Source organism: Crocodylus siamensis, chromosome 3, assembly GCF_052110815.1.
Source record: "Crocodylus siamensis isolate JL-2025a chromosome 3, ASM5211081v1, whole genome shotgun sequence".
Classification (NCBI taxonomy): Eukaryota; Metazoa; Chordata; order Crocodylia; family Crocodylidae; genus Crocodylus; species Crocodylus siamensis.
The window spans coordinates 194,327,178-194,349,315 of record NC_143397.1 but is presented as its reverse complement, the minus strand read 5'-3'; the positions used below and the strand labels follow the sequence as shown (position 1 = coordinate 194,349,315).

The window sequence follows — 22,138 nt, the reverse complement described above, 5'->3', positions numbered from 1 at the left end:
CTGCAGAAGTACGACCTGCTCGTACTTGACAACGGAACATCAAGTCTGTTGAGAAAAGGAAAGAGGGCGCCGACACCCGCGGGGTAAGGAGTTGGGTAGGAAATGGATATGTTTCAACCAGCCATAAAATCAACTGATTCCCTCAGCACTACCTGACTCCCACCGCAGCACGTGTGCTCCAGCCACTGCGCCTGCGCCCGGGGCGGGGGAGGAGCGAATCCTCGCGAGAAGCCTCCGTGTCCATCTTGCCACGTTCAAAGGAGCCGGGAGTGGGGGGTGGGACAACCGTCTCTTAAACAAACACGTCCCGCCCCGTCCCGGCGTCTCCGCCAATGAAACACTCTTGGGGCCCCGCCTCGCGTGCTACGATTGGTGGAGGCGGCTGTCCGGCGGGAAGTAGGGGCGGGGCCAGCGGGCCGGGCACAGTGGCTGCGAGGCTGGTGCAGAGGGTCAGGCGGCGGCCGAGCAGCATCGTTTCTGTCCCCGTCCCCGTCCCCATCCACATAGTCCTCCTCCTCCGCCTCCGCTTCCATCCGTGCTCGCTGCTCGCTCCACCCCCTCAGCCCGCACAGCCGCCGCCCCCAGCGCTGACAGGAGCTGCCATGGCCCCGCGCAGGAACCCCCGAGGCGCCGGCAGCAGCCCCAGCCCCGGGGCCCGGCGAGGTTAGTGCTGCCCGCGGGGGGCGGTGTCGGGGCCCTGCCCGGCCCCCTCGGCCTCCTCCCTGCGTTTCCGTATGGGCGGGGGGAACAGAGCGGGGTGGGGGCGACCCGCTGTGCCTCGGGCTCTAGCCCCGGGATGCGCCTGGCAGAGGCGCGTGGAGCCGGAGGAGCCCCCGCCCGTCCCTTTCCCCGCCGCGGCCTGGGAGCTGGGGCTTCTCTAACCTCGCGATATGGCCTGTGGGGACCCTTTCGGCGCTGCGGGTGGCTTTGGGGCGCTGGGCTTCCTGGCCTGCCCTCGCAGAGCCCGCTCCTCCTCGTCCAAGTGGCCTGTGTTGAGAAGCATCCCGAAGGGTGGGTGAGAGGATGCCTTTCTGGACGCCCATCCTAAGGCCCATTTGCAGCCGAGTTAGCAAACCTGGGCCTGGTAAAAGTCATCTATGGCAGGGATACCGGTCATGCATCTGGCTCTGGCTTGTGGGGAACCCTGTGACCTGGTCCCTGAGTTGTTGGACTGACCCCATGCCACAGCCCTCAGGTGCTGTATGGAGCCTCTGCCTTGGACGCCTTGTGCCCCATGTAGCACCAGGTTCAGTCTGTGGGGAGTGTGCACCCCTTGCTGGACCCTGGGGCTGCATGCATCATGAGTCCCAGGGCTGATGTGTGCTGCTTGCAGGCTGGACTGGCTGCATGCCCTGCAGGAAGACCAGGGGCTTTGTCTGGGACGTGTGCTGCATGCAGCACCCCAGTGGATTGGCTTGTGTGCTGGCTCCAGGGCTGGTGCAGGCTGGTGCAGAGCTGTCATAAAGAGCCTGTCCAGTGGGGTGCCGCATGGCATTCATGCCCCATGCCAAGCCCCTGTGCTTGCCTGTAAGGTGCAGGGCTCATCTGTGTGCCCTATGCAGCATATGGCAGCCCCAGTCTTGCTCTGTAGGTTGCCCCCAATATTGGTACAGGGTGTATGTGAAGCATGAGCTAGGTGTAGCACAGGAGCCTGGGGCACAGATATGCATGTGCTACTCAGTGCTGCCCCCGGGAACAACCCTCTGGCTCACGGCCAATGTGTGTGGTGCGTAGCTGGACCTGGGCTAGGAGTCAGTCATGGTCCTTCTCACAGACTGGCTCTGTGATGTTCATCTGGCCCCTGGGGCTGGATAAAATTGACACACCTGATCTAACAGACCTTAGTAACTATTTTTTATAGTAACTATGTATTTTTAAATGCAAAGTGCACTTAATGGAAGGAAACTTTACAGTAACAGACATTTAAATGTGAAAAGATTAATTTACAACTAGCAGTAATTGCAGGATGAGCTTTTAGCTTTCCAAAGCTTTCTCACCTTTTGTTAACTGGGAACTGGGGCTTCTGTATTTTCTATTATAGTGAAAATCAGTGAAACAGTTCTGGTATTAATCATGCATTTCATTTATATAGCATATGCTCCTAATAACCATTTAAATGAAAGCTTTGCATATATGGCATTTTACAGTTATTGATCTTGCTGGTAATTGAAGAAAATGGGTTCAAGTGTCACTAAAAAGAACGGATACAATAAGGCAGTGCTTGCCATTGTTATTAGTTTGAACAGATGTGTTCATCCTAACTTTTTGGTTCAGAAATGTATTTTCTTTAAACTAGTGGTACATCCTCAATATTCTCTTTTACAATTTTTATCTAGAATTATGGATGCATTTATTATCATATCCATATCATTATCATATATTGCTGTTCATAAAACAGTACTTAGTTTTACACTGAAATATCTGGCACGCTGATGAAAGCAGTGTGCATAGTATTCCATAGATTCGTATTGTGTAATATGTAGTAGTATGTGTATTGTATGTATACAGATAACATGTATCCCAGTATACAGTTTTAATGCTGCAACGGGCTCAAACAAAGGTAACTCTTAACAGTCTGTCTGGTTTTTTTTTAAATGTTCTTGGTCAGAAAAATTTGATCAGGAGAAATCTGTTTGCACGTTGTGAGTAAGAATCTTTCCCAGATGTGTACTATTAGTTTCTGCAAAAGCTAAGCTGGTTTTGGGAAAAAAAAAATCTGCTTCGTTCAACCAGCTAGTTCTCCAGTTGTGAACATTATACAGGATGCAGTTTTGCTTATATATTTGGCATGGTGCCCAAAGATACTACATTAAATTCTGACCAGATTATTGTCACTTTTGCCTACTGCTCATCAGAATCTTGTGTTCAGTTATGCAAATATAAAAAATGTGATTAGTGCTACTTTATAGTACTAAGCACAGCTGACTGAGACAGGCATTGCACTATATGACCGCATGTTCTGGGACAGGAGGGGGGTCATTTTAGAGTGGCTTTCAGAGCCGCTGTAATTAAAGCGCCTCGAGTCTCTCATGTACCAGTGTCTCCATGCTTAAAAATGGTGGGAGAGGTGCTTTGAAGCTCATTGAACAAACTTTAAAGTGCCCCCCTCGCCCTTTTTAAGTGCAGGGATGCTGATACACAAGCTGCTGAAATCTGCTCCAATGCACTGTAATTACAGCATATCAGAGCAGCCTCGCTGCTCCTGTATAGGTGCCCTATGATTCCTTAATAAAAGTAAGGCATACCTAGCAGAAGAATAGAGATCCTTCATAGTAGTCACTGAGTGTTTTGGGACAATGAGACCTTGTTCTTTCCAACTTCAGTTCCTAGGCTAGTGAGGAGGCAACTTTAAGACATCTAAGTGAAGCTCTGAAAGATGGAACCTTGAGACTTGGCCAGTTCCTGGTGCTCTTCACTGTTTCATTAACGTATAGAGAAGGACTTGGCTTCTATCCTTAGGGGTAGTGGAATCAGTGAAGGCAGTGGGAATTTCAAACCTTTGAAAATCAGGGAGTTATGTAAGTGTCTAAAGACAAATTGAAGAATTTAGGAATCCATATTAGAAGAATTTGTTACAAGTAGGAAGATAAATCTTAAATGGCCCGAGTCTCCGGAAATATTGTTATATATCATTAACTCCAGTACTAACAGTTTTAAACAAAAATGGAAGTCTGTAGAACTTGTATACCATTCTGAAATTCCATATATGTTAACGTGTTAGTATAATTTTAATGGAAGAATAGACCTTGGTTGGGTATTTGAAGAGAGTATTAGAGTTGGTGGTTGCCTACCTGAGAAGTGGTAGCTATAGAAACATATTTCATACAAACCTATTTAATTCAGTATATGAGATTAGAAACCAGGATTTAACCCTGGCATTTTTGGAGTCCAGCATTTTTAAAATTAGAAAGTAACAGCCAGGTTAAAATAAATAAATGTCTTATTTTATCTTGCTTAAGGTGTTCACTATAAAATACATCTCCTTTGAAGAGGGACAAGATGCATTTCCAAACTTTTAAGAATGTAGGTTCTTAGTTTAGACAAATATTAAATTACATTTCTTCTGTGGACTGTTGAATATAAGCAACGGTTGTCCTGAGGAACGTAAAACATCTATTGAAGAAGTGCTAGTAGTCTGAGGTTCATTCTTTACTACAGGGTTTTTGTCAAATGAGTGTCTTTCAGTGGTGTGGCATGTTGAACTCCCATGGAAATGTACAGGTCTTCAAATCTGTGAAGTAGCTGACTACAGTTTTTCTCAGTATGTAAATGATGATAAATTTGTGTCTTTTTCCAAGCAATATTTTTAATGCGTATTGCTGTCCTTGCTTAATACTGTCCCTTAATACTACCTCAGTCATATAACCTTTATCAAAGCAAGTCTTAATTTTTACTGTATTTTTGGAAAAGTTTTAAATGCAAGCATCTTTTGGTCTGCAGAGCAAAATATAATTTTAGATATGTAATTTTTTCAGTTACATTGTTCATATTGTTAAAAAGTATTTTACGGGGGAAAATGATAGAACAATATTGGTATGTAGAACACTAAGCTGGAGACGGTGAAGATTAGCACAAGAATTTTTAGGTCAGTAAGTTCAAAGGGAAATGGAGTGTGTTAAAAGAATTACTGGACTGGAGGTTTTGCTTGTTTGTTCGTTTTATTTTTTAAGGAAAATTTTTTGTGTCCAATGTCAAATCAGCCAAATCCATTCCAAATTCATGATGAGTCATTCAAGAACCAAACGTGGCTCTACTACCGGCAAGGATCCTTCACTCCTACCTGGGGCTTCAGATGCTTCCAGAGCCTTGGGCGGGTGTCCTATGCGCTGGCCCGACCCCAGAGGCTTAGGGTTCAGATGCCGCCAAGTTTCACTTGCTCCCAGCCATCTGGCCACAGAAGCAAGCTGGGGAGGAGTCTCCCATTTCCATAAAGTCAGCATGTAGCCAAGATCCTCTCACTGGAAGCTGGCCAGCGGGAAGCTAATTATGAGGCTCTTGCAGGGAGTCCTGTCCGCAAGCAGACAAGGGTGTAACCATCCGCTACACAGTGCCGTTTTAATTATATTGCCTCGGGGTGGTATTTCCCCTGCCACCATTGTGGCCATGGTATTTCCCCTGCAAAAGAAACAGTCTGGGGATTTGGTTCATATGGTTCATGTGAACATATGGTTCATTGCGCTGGGCCCCTGCAGAATCAACTGCATTCCAAGCTGTAGTGACCCACAGCTCAGCATTGCTCAATATGTGTGTGTATTCCAGGGGCAGGCAATTATTTCGAGTGGACGGCTGCTTATCCAGTTACGGCAGGCTGTCAAGGGCTGCATAGGTAGCCCTGCCCCTTGACAGGTGCCCCGCCCCCTGGTCGCCATCTTGGGACCAATGTCTTGGGACCAACATCCCAGGGCCAGCACCGGTGGGGCCCAAAGCAGGGCACATGCTGGCAGGGGTCTGTGGAGCCAGACTGGGCTGCACCAGCAGGGAGAGAGAGGAGCTGGCCTGGCTCTATAGAGCCCCTGCTGGCTGGGATCCTGTGCTCCTGCCACCCTGCTCTGGTCCCGGGACACCGGTGCGGGCCCCTGCACCCACTCACACCCAGTGCCCCCCGGCCCCATGGTACAGGCGTGAGGCAGTGCACAGCCCTGACCCCCTTGCTCACCGGCAGGGAAAAAGCTGGTGCTGAGCATGGGGAAAGGTGGGCCCTCCCCCACCTGGTTTTCCCTGTTACAGCCACTTGCAGCCTGCAGGGATGTCCAGAGCAGGTGCCGGCCATGGGGTGGGCAAGGGGCTGCTTTCTCCCCATCTGCACTCAACTTTTCCCCTTACTCCTTCCCTGCCTGGGGTCCTCCCCTGCCCTTCCCCACCTTCACCATTACCTGAGGTTCCAGTGCTGTTGGGGGGCAGCCATGTGGTCCCAGGCTAGAAGCCGCAGCTGGGGGCTGAGGCTGGGCGGGTACTGCTGCTGTGGGAGCCTGCTGGACTTCCCCTGGGTCCTACTGTCCTTGGTTTCTGTCATTTTTTATGGGAACCAAGGGCAGATAAATATTCATTTTCTAAATTTTTTAGGAGCCTTGTGGGCTGGATAGAATGGCCTTGGGCCATATTTTGCCCACCCCTGGTGTATTCCAAATACTCCTGCCCTCACGAAGGATCCATATACCTGGAACTGGAGCTTCCACTCATGCCTGGAACTGGTGTTGTTGTCACGAGTCCTGGGATCCTTCAAAAATGTATATGCAGATGAGACGCAGAGAAGTCTGGTCCAGCTCCACCTTATAGAGGGTGGGCCATACTAATCATATGTGATAGGCTGAGAGAGAGGGAGTGACAGAGGGATTCTTGGTGAGCTGTTTGAGGCCCCATTTGGTGAGATTTGCCAGACGTTTAAGGCTGATAGAGAAATGGAACTCATTGGACGTGGGAAAAAAAGGTGCAGCTTAGCTGTGGGAGTGAAGAGGAAGTAAAAATGTATTCAGTGTAGTGGTTCACTGTGACTTGCAAAACAGTGCATTGTGGGGGACTGTATGCAGTGGTCACTATTACATATCCTTGTGGCAGGTTCAGGGGCATCTGAACCCCAGGCCTCCAGGCCCAGGCCTGGATGTAGGATACCTGCCAATGGATTTGGAAGTATCGGAAGCCCCAGGCTGAAAAGTTTGGAGTGGAGGATACTTGCTGCTTGCAGCACCAAATATGAAGTTTGAATAATTGAGTTTTACTTAATCAAAAGGATTCAGACTTGATCTAGCTAATTTGGCTTGGAACACAAAAAATTTTCCAAAATATATATAAAAATCAGTATATTTGTTCTCTGGTGAGCTAAGATCAAATGTAGTTGCTGCTCTGGTCTGTTACTCAAATGAAGCTCATTTTAAATGACATTGGGTAGTGGAGGGTGTACTAAATGCACTGCAGGCAGGGTGCCATATCAGAGTCCTGTAATTAGCTTTTCACTGGTCAGCTTCCAGTGGGAGGATCTTGGCTACACACTTACTTTACAGAAATGGGGGACTCCTTCCTAGCTTGCTCCTGTGGCCATTGGCTAAGGGTAAGTGGGACTCAGGGGCATCTGAACCCCACTCCTCCAGGCTTGGGTCTGCATGTAGGATGTCTGCCAGTGGATTTGTGAGTGTCTGAAGCCCCAGGCTGCAGTCTGTGGTGGAGGATACTTGACGGTTGTAGCACCACATATGGTATTTGAATGATTGAGTTTTGCTCAGTTGAAAAGATTCAGAACTGATTTGGCTAATTTGACCTGGAATACAATTTTTTCCACCCAAAATATATATTACCGCCCCCCGCCAAAACAAAGCAACCCTATATGTTTGACCAGTATGAGCCATATGTTTTATAGTCAGGTTCAGTGCTGGCTGCATTTAATCAACTGCATAGTTGGCTTCCATTACTAAGCATATGTTGCTTTTGGCAGCAGTTTAATGAAGTTTCCTTATATGTTAATATAAAACAAAGGACCTTTCCCCTCCCCATGCTGATTGGGTGATGGGGATGGGACATCTTGTCTTATATTTGAGTAAATACAATAATTGGGAGAAAGATCTGGGTGTGGTAGTCACTATGAGGAGGTCTGTGAGCCAGCCGGTGATATGATCTGGGGGGAAAGACAAATGAAATCCTAGGACCTAGAAGATTTCAGGTCGGGTATTTGCAGTAGGGGTAGGAAAGCATGATTGCCATTGCAAAAGACGCTGGTATCACTTCATCTGGACTGTAGTATACAGTTCTGTCATTCAAATTTAAAGGTTATAAATTGAAACTAGGACAGGTGTAAGCAAGCGATGATGAGGAAATGGAGTATCCGTCTTACAGAGAACATCACTGTACAGACCCTGCCAGCACTTGAGCAAGGGTAAGCTGAGAGAGATGGGGAGAAGGGGGAGAGGGAAAGACAGCCCCAAGCCTGCAGCAGGCAGCCTGCTTTCACCCTCACCCCACTTAGCTCTGCTCTTAAAAGTGTCCCAGCACTTAAAAATGGTGGCAGTGGCACTTGAACTAAAGCTAATTTGACGAGCTTTACTTCAAGCACTCCTGATGCCATTTTTAATCTCTGGGACACTGATTTCCCCGCTCCCTAGCCTCAGGGTTCCATTCGCCCCTGCTCCACTCCTTTTCCCTCACTCGCTGTGGGGGCCTTGATCTACCTCTTCCCCCTTATGCTTCTTCCCCTTCACAGACTTACCTGAAGGGAGCTGCTCTCCATGCTGCCCGGCTGAGTTCCTGTAAATCAGTTATCGCATTGGTATTGGTTGATATGCCTGGTGAATAATCGGCTGTTGGTACTGGCCAAGAAAATGTAATAGGTGCACCTGTAATTTATGTCCTTATTTAATATTGCTATAGAAGTAACAACTAGATCCCCTGCAATCAGATGTTGGAGATCTTTTGTACTATACTCCATACAGAGCTGTATCTAGTGCCTGCTCCAACTTGCTTATGATCTAGATATATTATTTAGGATACGAAAACAAAATTTTGGGTATTGTTTTTGTATCGGCTTTCTACTATTTATGCTTGACTGTGTTGTATAGAAAGAGGTCAAAGAGACTCTGCAATGGCTTTCATAATGCCATATGATAACAGAGTTATTAGTTCTTTTTTTTTCTAGGATTTTAGAAGCTTTTTGAAATTCAAGATTGGGCCCAGCAGCAGACCTTTATCTTCTCTTTCTAAACCAAACCCAACCTTCATACCCCCAAATTTTCCTTAAGGCAGAAGTGGATGAAAAGGAGTTATGAGTCACTCACTCCTCTTTATCTTTCTTTATGATGATCCTAAAGAAATCCCAGTCCACAATTTATTTTATTTTATTTAAGTAATTTTGCTAAGGTGTGACTTTTTAAACCCAAACTTAAGTTAATACAATCACCCATTGTGTGGATGCAGGTAAACTGGTATAAAGATATTTTATTCTTTATAATATAAAATTTTATGTCTCTAAATTTTATTCAAATAAATTATGCTAATATAAACAATTTTATGTTGGTATAATTGTCTCTACACTAGAAAGAGGCACCTCATTGAGTATTAGTATTAAAGATGGGCAAAAAACTTCACATAAGATTATGTATTCCATCCCATTCTTATGGAGATTTTAAATTATCAGGGCAGCTCCTGAGAGGTGAACACAGCAGTCAACAAGCAGTCCAGAAAATTGTGTGAAAGAGAGACTTTCTGATACAGAAAGTATAGAGGCCAAATAAGGGGGAAGCTTTTCCTGATTTGTTACTTGCAAACAGAAAGAATCATTTAAAAATATGAACGTAAAAGGTAACTTATGTGTCTATGAGTTGACGAGTTCAAGATGCTAAGGAAAGGGACAAAGGAAGGAGAGTAACAAAATAAGGCTACTGGACTTCAGAAAAGCAGATTTATGATCTAGATCAGAGGTTCCCAACCACCACGCCGTGGCCTGGTACCAGGCTGCGAAGCGTTGTCTCCTGGGTCATGGCACAGGCCCCCAACTCGGACCTATGTCTGTCTGCCTGAGCGAGCGGCTCCTGCTGCCGGCAGCCACATATGGGGTTAAAGTTGGGTGGTACAGCAGCCCTGGAACAGGGGCAGCCAGCTCCATGCACCCTGTCCCTCTCCTGTGCCGGTCCTCAGTATAAAAAGGGTTGGGAACCACTGATCTATGCATTATTTAGTATATATAAATAGAAAAACAGACTTCAGCAAACTTGTGGAATGAGTGGGCAGGATCCTCTGCAAGGCAAGTCTTGGGAGAAAAGGAATCCAGAAGAGCTGTCTGTACTTCAAGGAGGTCCTCTTAAGAAAGCTATCTTGATACAACAGAAGACTAGGAAGCGCAACAGGAGACCAGCCCTGCTAGACATCAGTCTCTCCAATGAGCTAAAACTCAAAGGAATCCTGCAATAAGTGGAAACTTGGTCATAGTACCAGAAGGGAGTTTATGAGTATTGCACAGGCATGCAGGGAGAACATTAGGAAGGCCAAGGCATGATTTGAGATGCAGCTAGCAAGGGACATAAAAGGAAATGAAAAGGGGTTCTACAGGTATGTTAAGAGGAAGACCAAAGAAGTCCCCCACAGAGGGCTTAAGTCAGTCTAGTTATGCACTGTGCAGACAGAGTGAAGGATTTAGTATCTTTTTTTTTACTTTCATCTTCGGAAGTAGGGGCAGCTACCAGATGATGAGTGCAGTTGACAGCAAAGATAGGGAAGGAGACAAACAGCCTAGAATATTGGCAGAATAGGTTAAGAGTTATTTATAGTTTATTTCAGGGAAGAAGTAGCAGATACTAGACTGTAGAAAAATCAGGAAGGAGTCTAAAGAGAAGAGCAAGCCAAAGATTTTAGAAAATGTCAAGTTTCTTTCAGGATCTCCAAGAACTGAGAAAGGCATGTAGACAAAGGATCATAGGAAAGCAGGGCTCGTTTAAAAAAAAAGAAGAGGTGGGGGCGGGGGTCATCAGGTCCAGCTCCCTTACTCAGGGGAGGATCATCCCTGACTAAACCATCCCAGCTGAATGTCAGTCTAACCTGCTCTTCCCATCCCCTTCCCTCCTCCCCCTCCAAAAACAAAAAAAATGCCTGTGGCAAAATATGCTCAGATTTAAGTCTTTGGGCTTTTTCTCTCACTCAAAATTCCTCTGTCCTCTTCTGTCTTACAAGCTTTAATTTTAGGAAGAACCTATGTCAGGAGAAATCTTGTTCAGTTCTCTAATGGAGATTGCTTAACTCTTGATTATCCCTTGACTTTTCTGAAGCCTTTAATCCTGTTCTCTATACACTCAGTGGCAGAATGTTGAATAAATTATTCTTCCTTCCTTGTTCTTCTGACCATGGTACTCTCCTTACTAATTCTGTTTCTGTAAAGTCCAAACTCTTCAATCTTCCTTCAAACACTTTTTGAAGAACTGCCCCACTTGTATCTTATCTCTTTGCTCCCTGCCTTGACATTTGTACTCTGTTCATTCCTTTTTTTTCTTTTCTTTTTAAAACATTTTTTCTAGGATTTCTTTTTTACATCTTGTTTGTAAAATTGGTCTGTTTTGCTTTATGCTATTGCCTTCCACTCCTGTATTGTATCACTTCTTCTTTGCCCTACTGCTATTATTTTCGTTGTCTAATTTAATGTGTAAACTGTTGGAGGCAGCAACAGTAGTGTTGCAGATTTCTAAAGTTTTATATACATTTAGGATGCAATAACAACATTTTTTGGAAATGGTTTGACCCGTCTGACTACCCAGTTTTGCCCCACCCATTTTTAAATCTTGCTCAAAGTTTAACTGTGCTAATCCAATTAATATTCTATTCAGTGCCTCAATTGCGGTAATTTTAGATGATGTCTTCCCCCGCAACTTCAATCATTCAAAATATATAAAGTGAGAAATCTTGGTCTCCTACTATTTTTTGCATCAATGTTACATTGCAGTGACAGAATCCATGCTTTTAGTATTTCAGTAACTGGATTTTCATAGACATTAGGGCTGGAAGGGACCTCGGAAAATCATCGAGTCCAGCCCTGTGTCCCAAGGGCAGGAAGTCAGCTGGTGTCACAGGATCCCAGCAAGATAAAAACATCCAGTTGACTCTGAAAGGAATCCAGAGCACGTGCTTGCACCACCTCTGGAGGCAGTCTGTTCCAGGCCTTGGGGGCTTGGACTGTAAAAAAGTTCTTCCTTATGTCCAGCCTGAAACTGTCTTGCAGAAGTTTGTGACGGTTTGACCTTGTCATCCCATGGGATGCTCTGGTGAACAGGTGTTACCCCCAGATCCTGATGTACACCTGTTATATACTTATAGGCAGCCACCAGATCCTCCCTGAGCCTGCGCTTTTCCAGGCTGAAGAGTCCCTTATCTCTCAACCTCTCATCCTAAGGCCTGTTCTCTTGCTCTCTGATCATGTGTGTGGCTCTCCTCTGGACTCTCCCAAGCTCTCCCTATCCTCTTTAAATTGTGGAGCCCAGAATTGGATACAGTACTCCAGCTGCGGCCTCACCAAGGCCGAGTACAGCAGGAGGATGACATCATGGGTTTTGCTAGAGAAGCATCTGTGAATCAAGCCAGAGTTTTGCTTGCTTTACCGGCTGCAACGTCACATTGGTGGCTCATATTCATCTCATGGTCAGTCATGACCCCAAAGTCCCTTTTGGCTGTGGTGCTAGCAAGCGTAGCACTGCTGAGCCTGTAAGCATGCTCTGGGTTTTTCTTCCCAAGGTGGAGTACCTTGCATTTTTTTTGGAGTTCAAGGCCATTGCGTTTTTGTCCGTCCATTTTCCAAGCCTGTCAAGGTCGGCCTGGATCACCATTCTGTCCTTGGGTGTTGAAGCTTTTCCCCAGAGTTTGGTGTCATCAGCAAACTTGGCCAGTCTGCTTCTGACACCAAAGTCCACATCATTAATGAAGATGTTGAAAAGGATAGGCCCAAGGATGGAGCCTTGGGGGACCCCACTGGTCACGGTGTACTATGATGATTGACTTTTATCAATTACCACTCTGGGTTCGACCTCGAAGCCAGTTCCCCAGCCAGCGGACTGTGATGTAGCCGAGGCCACAATCGACCAGTTTTTCTATAAGACAGTCATGGGATACCAGATCAAAAGCTTTTTTAAAGTTGAGATATATGACACGCTTGCCTGTATTGGGTTTATTTGATGAAAATTTATACAAAAGCACTTGCTTTTCCTCATCCAGCCCCATAAGCTTCTCCTGGAAACAGAGGCATGCAGGTCAGTTGTGTCTGGCAGAGGTGGTAGCAGTGCAGCAGCCTGAGGAAGTGCACAGATTCATCTCCAGGCTGTCATGCCACCACTGCTGCTGTTACCATTGCCACTAGGTGAAACAGCCCCATTCACCTCTGTTTCCTAGGGTAGAATTCATGGTCACACCAGGAGGGGCTGTGGCAGTATGCATTAGGTTTATCAGATAAACTGCCACAGCTCTTCCAAGTCTGGCTTCACATGAGATGTGGTGGTGGTAGCATGCCACTTGAGAAGCACTGTGGTAAGTTGAGGCAGTACAACAGTGGTTTTCAACAGGGGTGTTGCCAAATTCAGAATCTAAATAGGTTAACTGCTGGTTCAGAGACTCCAAGTCAGGCAAGTCCTAATGCACATTGGAGATCAAACAACAGAATTCCCTGATAGTATTCAGAGCTTCTGAGATGAGGAGCTTGGCCAGATCTCTGATGACCAACAGTGACACCTGGAATTGATGAACTAGGAACAGAGTTGATTCATGGTTCAACTGCATGACTTTTACTGGTAATATCAGGTATCCAGGTTGTAGCTATATTGGTGTAGAGGCAACTGGTAGTATCAGTCACTTTTATATAGGCACTACTTTTAAAACATAATTTAAAGTGGGGATGTCAAATTGGAATGGAGGAGCAAGGAGGTCCCCTACTGTAGCCTCTGTCAAATTTATTATTTCTCATTGCTGGTGGCTGTGGGAATCAGTGCCACTTGAGAGAGAGGGGTGGGTAGTGACAGTGGCATATGCAGTAGGGACTGTGCCAAAACCTTCCTCTTGTCAGCATGAGGTTGACAAGAGCTCACGAATTCATATTTACAGCCTGGCTGCTGACCATGCTCACTGACACTTCCTCTTGCAGCAGCAGCTATATATATAGTTGCCAGAGTCCCAGCAAGATCCAGACCTTTGTCAGCCCCAGTGGCACCACGGGCAGCTAGGGCAGGTGTGGCATGCAGGCACTGCAAAGCAGGAAATATGGCCCACAGGCAAATTTGAGTTTGAAACCCTTGATTTACAGTAACCTCCTGCTGTTTAGAACTTGTAATGAATGTTCATCTGCTATAATAAAAACTGCTAAATAACTTTAAAAGTTTTCCTCATAGCACTTGTGTACTCCTGGTTTCTGAAATCCAGATTTAGGTGGAAAATTGTTTCTATAAATTAAAAGTGAAGCTGTTATACAGGCTGTCTCTAAAAGGATATTGTTCACTCTCACTTTTAAAGAATCCACATCATATGGTACCTCTGCTTACTATTCTTATGCTAATTCTTGGAATTCTTCATTGTAGAGAACTTATGCAGTGCAGTTTCTGATTCAACCCAAGTGGTTCTTTCCTGATGAAGATCGTAAACTGGTAACTTGCGTGGACAGCCTGCAGTGACTTTTTTTTCCTAACTGCATTGTGTGCACTGGCTTATTGCATGAAGAATGTGTGTGAGACTTGTTTTGAAATGAAGTTTTACCTGTATAAACTCTATTTTGCAAACCTTGGTGTAAGAAGTGATCAAATATGCATATAGTGAACTTCAATAGAATTTAGCATTTGTATAATTAACCTTTTTATTTAGATATTGAATTTGGATTTTAAAAAAATCCAAACCTGTACATAATATTCATTTTAAATGCTCTCTAGTTCAGCTTGGTGATTTAGCTATAACAGGAATAATAGCAAAAGCTAAGAGTTATTGTTTTGGCTCTCTTATTTCTATTTTATAAACAAAGAGCTCTTCTTTTACATAAAGGATTGTGTTTTGAGGAGAGGAGAAAAAAATTTCAGTGAACGAGAACTGGAGTTAAACTGCCGTGACCAATGGTCCATGATTCGTCCTAAATCTGTTATGTAGACAGATGAATCTTCGGCCCCCCAAATCCCGGGCAGGGCCCCCCTGGCCTGAGAAACCAGCGTTCCCAACGGCAGGCCCACTGTGCATGCGCGCAGTTTAAAAGGGCCGCCAAACGGGAAAAAGGCTCAGTTAGGCTCCGGAGCAGTGAGAGACACGCGGGTGAAGCCCACAGCGCCCTCGCTCCCCCGAAGCCCCCCAGACACCCCCTCAGCAGCCGCCGAGTCCCCTGCCGACCCCCAGCACAGCCGGAGGTAAGCGGGCTTGTGGTGGGAAGGGGTTAACTCCTTGCTCCCTGGCAGGAGGCCGCTGCCTGGAGCCGGGCCGGGTCAAGCTCCCGCCCAGGCCCCTACTTGGCCCAGCCCCCCAGGGAGCCACGCGACCAGAGCCGCGCGAATAGGCTGCGTAAACAGGCGCTCAAGTTAGTGCGGAGTTTGCACAGGAGAGGGCGTGGGAAGGCACGAGACCCTGCCTGCGACCCCCCCAGAGTAGTCAGCCCCAGCCGTAGCCAGCCTACCAGAGGCATGACACGGATGGGCACGTGCCGCACCCCGAGAATCCCCTCGGGCTCTGCGGCCCCCCCATTGGGCACCTCAGAGACGGCCACCCAGACGGAGCCCATGGTTCCAGGCTCCACGCAGACGGAGCCCCTGGCTCTTGGCTGCGGGGGCTGCCTGTCCCTTTTCCAGGCTCTGGGGCCCGGGAGCATGGCCACCTCCCCTTGCGGGGTCTGCTCTCTACTGGGGTCTCTGGCGCGCCAGCTGGAGGAGCTCCAGGCCACAGTCCAGAGACTGCGTGCCATCAGGGACTGCGAGCAGGAGGTAGACTCCTACTGCCAGGCCCTTCTCCCCTGGGAGCCGCAGGGGAGAGCTCCGTCTCCCTCCACGACTAAGGAGGACTCTGGGACCTCCCGCTCTGCCCAGTCAGGGGCATGGACCAAGGTGGTCAAGGGCCCGAAGGCCCGCCGCACCAAGGCCCCTCCTTCGCCAGAGCTTAGCAACAGGTTCGCACCTCTTGCAGCCCCAGCAGAGCCTGCTCAGTTGCCAGCTCCCGCAGGCAACCCAGGCTCAACCGCAGCTACTGGCCCTGCTGTCCCCAAGTCAAAGTGAAAGGTGTTTGTTGTGGGAGACTCCATCCTGCGGGGCACTGAGGGGGCAATCTGCCGCCCCGACCCCTTAGCCCGGGAAGTCTGCTGCTTCCCGGGGGCCCGCATCCAAGACATTGTGGAGAGGATCCTGCAGCTCCTCCGGCCCACAGACCACTACCCCATGCTCCTTATTCACGTGGGCACCAATGACACGGCTCGGAGCACCCCCAGCCAGGTCATGAGGCGCTACAGGGATTTGGGAGCGGGGTTTAGGGGTCTGGGAGCTCAGGTGGTGTTTTCGTTGATCCTCCCAGTCTCGGGCTATGAGCTGAGGAGGGAGAGGAGGATCCACGCAGTGAACCAAAGACTGCAGCGCTGGTGTCATCGGGAAGGCTTTGGCTTCCATGACCACAGCCCACTCTTTCGCGAGACAGGCAGCAAGCTGCTGGGAAGAGATGGCCTCCACCTCTCTCCCCTGGGGAGGAGGCTCTTCTCAGCCAGGCTGGCTGACCTGCTCCACCGGGTTTTAAACTAAGCCTGCTGGGGGATGGGGGGACAACTGCCACTGCCGGCCCGCTTAGCAACCCTTGCAAAGCCAGCAGACGAAGGCACTTAAGGGAGCCCACCCCTGCCGCAGCCCTGGCACAATCTGTGGGCAAGGCAAGAGCCCCCAAGGGCACACTTGCCTGCCTGTACACTAATGCCAGGAGCCTGGGCAAGAAGCGGGAGGAGCTTGTCCTCCTGCTCAGTGCAAAGAATTATGACGTCATTGGGATAACGAAGACCTGGTGGGACTCCACCCATGACTGGACCACGGGTATAGAGGGCTGTACCCTGTACAGGAGGGATCGTGTTGACAAAAGGGGCGGGGGTGTAGCTCCCTATGTGAAGGAAAGCTACATGTCCCTGCAAGCTGATGTTGGCGACCAGCATGCACAGCTAGGGACCCTCTGGGTAAAAATTCGTGGGGAATACGGCACAGGGGACACAACGGTGGGAGTCTACTACAGACCTCCCACCCAAAGTCCTGAGCTTGACCAGGAGTTCCCCCGGGAACTGACTGAGGCCGCTTGCTCCAGGACCTTGGTTGTCATGGGTGACTTCAATTACCCGGACATCTCGTGGGAAGATCACTCAGCAAAATCCGAGCAGTCGCAAAGCTTTCTCTCGTGCGTAGATGACCTCTACCTGACTCAAGAAGTCTATGGGCCAACGAGAGGCAAAGTGCTGCTCGACCTGCTACTGGCCTAATCGGCGACCTAGTGATCGATGGGAAGCTTGGTGACAGCGACTACGAGCTGATCACCTTCACCATCCGCCATAAAGCTGGCAAGTCAGTCAGCAACACAGAAGTCCTTGACTTCAGAAAAGCCGGCTTTGACAAGCTCAAGAGGCTTGTGGGTCAGGCCCTCAGGGACCATGACCCCAGGGAGATGGGAGTTCAAGAAGAGTGGTTGCTTCTCAAGGAAGCGATCCTCAATGCACAAGCTAAATCTATTCCAACATGGAGGAAAGGCAGCAAGAAAGCACAGCAGCCCTCCTGGCTCTCTAGGGACCTAGCGGACCTCCTGCGGCTAAAAAGGAAAGCCTACAAAGGATGGAGGACGGGATTCACCTCCAAGGAGGATTATTCTGCACTGGTCCAGTCCTGCAGGGAGCAAACCAGGAAAGCCAAGGCTGCAACTGAACTCCAACTAGCTACAAGCATCAAGGACAACAAAAAGTCCTTTTTCAGATATGTGGGGAGCCGGAGGAAAAGCAAGGGCAACGTTGGACCCCTGCTAAACCAGATGGGGCAACTGACAACTGACGCCCAGGAAAATGCCAACCTATTAAATAGGTACTTTGCGTCAGTCTTTCATCAGTCGCATGGGACGCCCATGCCTGCTATGGGACAGGGAGATCTGGGTTATGGGGATCCCCTACCCTCCATAAATGCTGACCTCGTGAAGGAACTTTTTGAGAAGCTGGATACCTTCAAGTCAGCCGGCCCTGACCATCTGCTCCCCAGGGTACTCAAGGAGCTGGCGAGCATCGTAGCCCAGCCCCTGGCACGGATTTTTGAAAACTCCTGGCACTCTGGTGTAGTGCCCGAAGACTGGAAGAAGGCAGTGTGGTGCCGATCTTCAAGAAAGGGAGGAGAGTGGATCCGGCTAACTACAGGCCCATTAGCCTGACTTCTATCCTGGGGAAGATCTTAGAAAAGTTTATTAAGGAGGCCATCCTTGATGGACTGGAACCAGGCTAACATTCTAAGGGATAGCCAGCATGGGTTTGTTGCGGGTAGGTCTTGTTTGACCAATCTCATTTCCTTCTATGACCAGGTGACCTATCACCTGGACAAGGGAGAAGAGATTGATGTCATATATCTTGACTTCAAAAAAGCTTTTAATCTGGTATCCCATGATCACCTCTTGGCCAAACTGCCCAGTTGTGGCCTTGGCTCCACCACGATCCGCTGGCTGAGAAACTGGCTCCGTGGTCGGACCCAGAGTGTTGTAATTGATGGCAGTCACTCATCATGGTGCCCTGTGACCAATGGGGTCCCTCAAGGCTCTGTCCTGGGACCCATACTGTTCAACATCTTCATTAATGATGTGGACATTGGAGTCAGGAGTGGACTGGCCAAGTTCGCCGATGACACCAAACTTTGGGGCAAAGCATCCACGCCAGAAGATAAGCGGGTGATCCAGGCTGACCTGGACAAGCTCAGCTAATGGGCGGATGAGAATCTGATGGTGTTTAACACCGAAAAATGCAAGGTTCTCCACCTTGGGAGGAAAAACCTGCAGCTTCCTTATAGGCTCGGCAGTGCTACGTTAGATAGCACTACAGAAGAAAGAGACCTGGGGGTCATTATTGACCACAAGATGAACATGAGCCTGCAATGCGATGCTGTGGCTAGTAAAGCGACCAAAACGCTGGCTTGCATCCATAGATGCTTCTCGAGCAAATCCCGGGACGTCATTCTCCCCTTGTACTTGGCCTTGGTGAGGCCGCAGCGGGAGTACTGCGTCCAGTTTTGGGCTCCACAATTCAAAAAGGATGTGGAGAAGCTTGAGAGAGTCCAGAGGAGAGCCACGCACATGATTAGAGGTCAGGAAAACAGATCTTACGATGACAGGCTGAGAGCCATGGGACTCTTTAGCCTGGAAAAGTGCAGGCTCAGGGGTGATCTGATGGCCACCTATAAGTTTATCAGGGGTGACCACCAGGATCTGGGGGAACGTTTGTTCACCAGAGCGCCCCAAGGGATGACAAGGTCGAACGGTCACAGACTCCTGCAAGACCGTTTCAGGCTGGACATAAGGAAGAATTTCTTTACTGTCTGAGCCTCCAAGGTCTGGAACAGTCTGCCAGCGGAGGTGGTTCAAGCACCTACATTGAACACCTTCAAGAGTAAATTGGATGCTTATCTTGCTGGGATCCTATGACCCCAGCTGACTTCCTGCCCTTTGGGCAGGGAGGGGCTGGACTCGATGGTGTCCCGAGGTCCCTTCCAGCCCTGATGTCTATGAATGTGATCTCTTTTATTAGGCCAAGTCAAATAGTTGGAAAAATTGTTTTGTTATATTGTATAACAAACTCTGTTATATTGTACTTTTAGTACTGTGAAACCACTTCGACAGTAGTTGAAAGTTCTAGAGTCGTTCTTGCACGTATAAATGAGAGGAAATTAGTTTTTCTCTCAAAAAATGTTAAGAAGATTTGAGAGGAAAAGATATTTTCAATTGCAGGTAAAAGGAAAGATTGAGGACATTTTGTAATACTGTATTTAGAGTCCTACACTGCCTGAGTGCCAACAGCCTGGTGAAACCCTTCCATTTCTTAGCCAGAGCTGCACTGTTTATCAGTTCTGAGAAACGGCTTTCTTTAATTAGGTGTTTAGCTTCAGACTTCCAACTGCAAAAACCTTGAAAAGCTTTGAGAACACTTAGAAAGAACATAAGAGATTCTAATGTTCTTTGATTAGACGCATACAGTTTTCTAATTAAAGTGTATGCACTTCTGTGGCCATTAGAATTTCATTTAATTTTACTTGTAACTCTTTAAAAGATGGACAGGCAATTATTTGGGCTGTGGGACCACTTAATCAGTTTTGGTTAGCTGTTGAGGGCCAGAGCGGGGTGGGGAGATGTCAGTTGATTCTATCTAGCTGCCGGGTGCCCGAGTAGGGAGGGCTGTGCCCCACAGTGCTCTGCTTTGCTGCAACAGGGGCTGAGCTGGGCTGCCCAGCACACAGATTCCTCTGCCTCCCCTGGCCTGGCTTCCTCTTGGAAGGCAGACAGGTGCATGGGGCAGGGCATGATACAGCATGATACATGATACATTTTTGCCCATCTGCTGTGATGGACCTCTGCCATTGTGGCACACCAGGAAAGTTGGGAGAGTTGCCCCAGACCGAGCACCTGCTTCCTCCAGCAGCCAACAAGGACTCATTTCCTATTGATGCCATAGTGGCAATGGCTCATCTCAGTCAGCAGGCAGGTGGGATGGCTACTTGGTGAACTGCATTGTGCCCCGTTCTATGTGGGGGCCCGGTTGCTGGCAGCCCTGCTACCAGGACTGCGCAGCCACAGCACCAACAGAAAGATTGGCTGGGGGGAACGGGGGACAGGCAGAAGGGTCGTGCGCTGCCCAGCCACAGCTGCAGAAGAGTGGAGCAGCACAAGGCGCAGACCTCCCTCCTTGAGTTTCTAGTGATGGTTGGTGGGCTAGATAGGATCAGTTGTCAGGTGAGATATGACTCATGGGCTGTATTTGCCCACCCCTGCTTTAAAACTGTGTGAGAATGTAAATTCAGCCAAAAAATCTTGACTAGCTTTTTTGTGTGTTGTCTTAATTGGAACACTTCCTTCACATTAACATTTTTAGGTAACCTAAAGATTAAGAGCATATAAAAAATTGGAATTCATGACTATAAAGTTGAGAATCTTAAAGGTTCCATAAATAGAAACTGCCATATGCAGAGAAAAATATACTTATACTTATAGGATCTCTTTGTATTTACTTCTCAGTATGCAGTACCTTTTACTAAGCTGTCTTAATCATTCTTCTGCCTGGGCCTGAGTTTTCACCATGTGTATCCAACCAGATATACTGCATTACTATTTTTATTAGATGAATATTGGCTACAAATGTCAGAGTAAATTCTGACACAGTTGAGGCAGTCTGTAACCTTATATATTCCTCAGTGGAGTGCTTGTATTCATTAGTTGTGATTTTAATGTCATTTGGTAATTGACTCTGTATAGTCATACTTCCAAAAGTATGTTTCAGATATCATCTTAACCTTGATTTTCATGATTTCTGATGCTCAGACACTGAAACTTACTTTCTCCCTCTCTTTGTTTTTTTGTTAAGCTAGAAAAGATCCCCCAACCCTTTTTTTTTTTTTTTTGAAAGAAAATCATACAAGTTTTCAGTTAGAATTGACAACACAGAGCGCCTATACACAAGCACAGAGGCTGGTCTGATGTGCTGGAATTCCAGTGTGTCAGAGCAGATTTGATTAACCGAGTCTGCTGGAGTGTGGCAATAGCTGTGCTTCAGGAGCCTCTTGCGTTTTGTGTATCAGTGTCCCCATGCTTAAAAATGGCAGCAGGGGCACTTGAACTAAAACTTGTTCAGTGAGCTTTAGTTCAAGTGCCCCTGCTGCCATTTGTAAATGCAGGGACGCCAATACACGAGATGCAGTGACACTTTAATTAGAGCAGCTTTCGGAACCACTCTAATTAAAGAGCCTACCACACCCCAACCCCTCAAAAATGTAAAAGTGCCCACAGTGTCTAAAAACTAACCAACTTACAGACTCTTTCCCATCACCATGCATTTCTGTAGCAGTCCCTGTCACCTGAGCTTGCTTGCACTGCTTACTCAAGCATAACTTCTCCCTATAATAGAATATTACTAGTCTGAGTGCATTGACACCCAAAGATGTCTCTAAACCTTTTTAGAAAAGTCAAGAATTGGTATCCCTGTTGGTGATATTTGTAACAGAGATCCCCTTTGGCAAATCTTATGCAAGAACTTGTCCTACATCATGGGACTAAAAATAGTTTGTTTTAGTGTGATCCTTTTTTTCTGTCTTCATTTCGTTATTCAGTTAAAAAAAAAGTCCTTTTAATTAAAAAGAAGAGGAGCTTTAATATCTAATGTTGTTGCCCTGTCTCTTATCAGTAGCTTTATTTTTGACTGAATTACTTCATGAAAAGGCATATCAATTTACTTCAATGATTCTCAACCAGGGTGACGACAGATCCTTTGAAGGGTGCATGTAGGTTGAGGAGATGAGCAAATAAGCACAGGTTCAGAGTTATCCCTGCCTAGAAGATTCCCCTCCTCCACTGCTCAGCCTCTCTGCAAGGAAGTAACCACCATATTTTTTGTTGGGTTTTTTTAGTTATGAAGATTTGCTACATCTATATAAATTTACTTAAGTACTTAAATTACTTAATGTATTTATTTATATTCCTA

The 22,138-nt window shown here is 47.3% G+C and overlaps 1 protein-coding gene across 4 annotated transcripts in view; it reads left to right on the top strand.

Moving 5' to 3' along the window:
* The first annotated feature begins 384 nt into the window (after positions 1–384).
* Positions 385–22,138, top strand: part of ASPH (aspartate beta-hydroxylase) — a 202,911-nt gene continuing 181,157 nt past the window's right edge. For 2 of the 4 annotated variants that reach the window (XM_090040049.1, XM_090040047.1), the window contains exon 1: positions 387–663. In XM_090040049.1, the coding sequence (XP_089896175.1) occupies positions 603–663 (61 nt within the window). In that variant the 5' untranslated portion in view covers positions 387–602. Of the gene's footprint in view, positions 664–22,138 lie in introns of all 4 variants that reach the window. The other 2 variants (XM_090040051.1, XM_090040046.1) reach the window with 2 other exon arrangements.